Consider the following 2,178-nt stretch of genomic DNA (forward strand, 5'->3'; position numbering starts at 1 on the left):
CTCTTTCTCTTTTATTTCTCTCTATTTCTCCATGTCTCCCTCCCTGTCTTTTCTCTTCCAACCTCTCTCCCCCACCTCGCTCTATTTTAAGCGTTTCTCTCTATTCTATCCCTCCCCTGCTAGCGCTCTCTCTCTCTCTCTCTCTCTCTCTCTCGCTCTCTCTCTGACGCGGATCTGGTTCTCAGTTCGCGCGCTCAGAGCTCTGAGGTGTCACGGAAGCTCATCCTTTTTTTTTTTTTTTTTTTTGGCAAAAAAAAAAAGTGGCATTAAATGATGTTGTGACTCAGGACATTTAAAGAACTTTTTTTAAACTCCAAAATGGCGCGTTCAGCTGCCGCGCTGACTGCGCGCGTGCTCCTCTCCAGTAGCGGAACGGATGCAGTACCGTCCCTGCGACCGCTGCACGCGCTCACCTGACACCGTCCGCCGTGACCATGCGGAACCGGAGTGAGCCGGAAGAGGAGGACGGCGACGACGGCCGCCGCGATCTGGCGCTGCGCGTGCTGATCGGATGCGCTCTCTCGGCGCTCGTGCTGTGCACGCTCTTCGGCAACGTGCTGGTGTGCGCTGCCGTGCTGCGCTTCCGCCACCTGCGCTCCAAGGTCACCAACACGTTCATCGTGTCTCTCGCGGTGTCTGACCTTCTCGTGGCCGTGCTCGTGATGCCATGGAAAGCCGTGGCGGAAGTAGCGGGGTTTTGGCCGTTTGGTGCATTCTGTGACATCTGGGTCACGTTTGACATCATGTGTTCCACGGCGTCCATCCTCAACCTGTGCGTGATCAGCGTGGACAGGTACTGGGCCATCTCGAGCCCCTTCCGATACGAGCGCAAGATGACCCAGCGCGCCGCATTTGTCATGATCGGCGTCACGTGGACTCTATCCGTGCTCATCTCGTTCATTCCGATACAGCTGAACTGGCACAAGGCCAGCAGCGGAGCAGAGATCGTGCGAGGGTTTAACGGCACCGGCACCGGCACCACAGCGCGCGCTCTCACGGATGCGGAACAGAACAACTGCGACTCGAGCTTAAACCGGGAATACGCCATCTCCTCGTCGCTCGTGAGCTTCTACATCCCCGTAGCGATCATGATCGTGACCTACACTCGCATCTACCGCATCGCACAGATGCAGATAGGTCGAATCGCGTCGCTGGAGCGCGCGGCGGAACACGCGCAGAGCTGCAGGACCGGCAGCCGCGCGCTCGAGTGCCAGCACCAACAACAGCAACACAGCACTCTCAAAACCTCCATCAACCGCGAGACCAAAGTGCTCAAGACCCTGTCCGTGATCATGGGCGTGTTCGTGTGCTGCTGGCTTCCGTTCTTCATCCTCAACTGCATGGTCCCGTTCTGCGCGAGACACAGAGAGAACAGCGGTGACAGGCGCGCGGGCCTTCCGTGCGTCAGCGAGACGACCTTCGACGTGTTCGTGTGGTTCGGCTGGACTAACTCGTCGCTCAACCCGGTGATCTACGCGTTCAACGCCGAGTTCCGGAGAGCCTTCGCGAGCCTGCTGGGCTGCAGGCGTCTGTGCGCGAAAACGCCGGTGGAGACCGTGAACATCAGCAACGAGTTCGTGTCCTACAACCACGACACGCTGGTGCACAAGGAGATCGCCGACGCGTACGTGAACATCATCCCCAACGTGGTGGAGTGCACGGACCACGAGGTCACGTTTGACCGAATATCGCAGCTCTCGCGCCAGGAGGAAGAGGAGGAAGACGAGGATGTCGTGGTCACGGACTCGGCGGAAATCAGCTTGGGCAGACTAACACCTTTCAGCAGGAACGGAATCCGCTGAAGTTGCGCGCAACAAGTAGGAGCGAGGTAGCAGTGGCTCAAATACACAGTAAAATCCTCTACAGTGCAGAATTCACACCTTTAATGTTCACTCATACACTGTTTACTTCTAAAGTATTGCATTATTATTATTATTATTATTATTATTATTATTATTATTATTATTATGTTGGTTTTATTAACTTCTACATTGTAGAATTAACACCTTTAATGTAAAATAAATTTATACAGCATTAACTTATAGTGTTGCATTTTAAAGCACTTTCAGATTTTTGTACTCAAAACGTGATTTATACATTATTATTATTATTATTATTATTATTATTATTATTATTACTAGTAGTAGTAGTATGTTTCTTTTTGCTTATTGACTTATA

The 2,178-nt window shown here is 52.4% G+C and overlaps 1 protein-coding gene across 1 annotated transcript; it reads left to right on the top strand.

Moving 5' to 3' along the window:
* Window positions 1-317: 317 nt before the first annotated feature.
* drd5a (dopamine receptor D5a) lies at window positions 318-1,913 on the top strand. The gene has a single exon (XM_017486717.3). The coding sequence runs from the start codon at window positions 435-437 to the stop codon at window positions 1,800-1,802; it is 1,368 nt and encodes a 455-aa protein (XP_017342206.1). The 5' UTR covers window positions 318-434; the 3' UTR covers window positions 1,803-1,913.
* The last annotated feature ends 265 nt before the right edge of the window (window positions 1,914-2,178 follow it).

The sequence above is a fragment of the Ictalurus punctatus genome, chromosome 2, assembly GCF_001660625.3.
Source record: "Ictalurus punctatus breed USDA103 chromosome 2, Coco_2.0, whole genome shotgun sequence".
Classification (NCBI taxonomy): domain Eukaryota; kingdom Metazoa; phylum Chordata; class Actinopteri; order Siluriformes; family Ictaluridae; genus Ictalurus; species Ictalurus punctatus.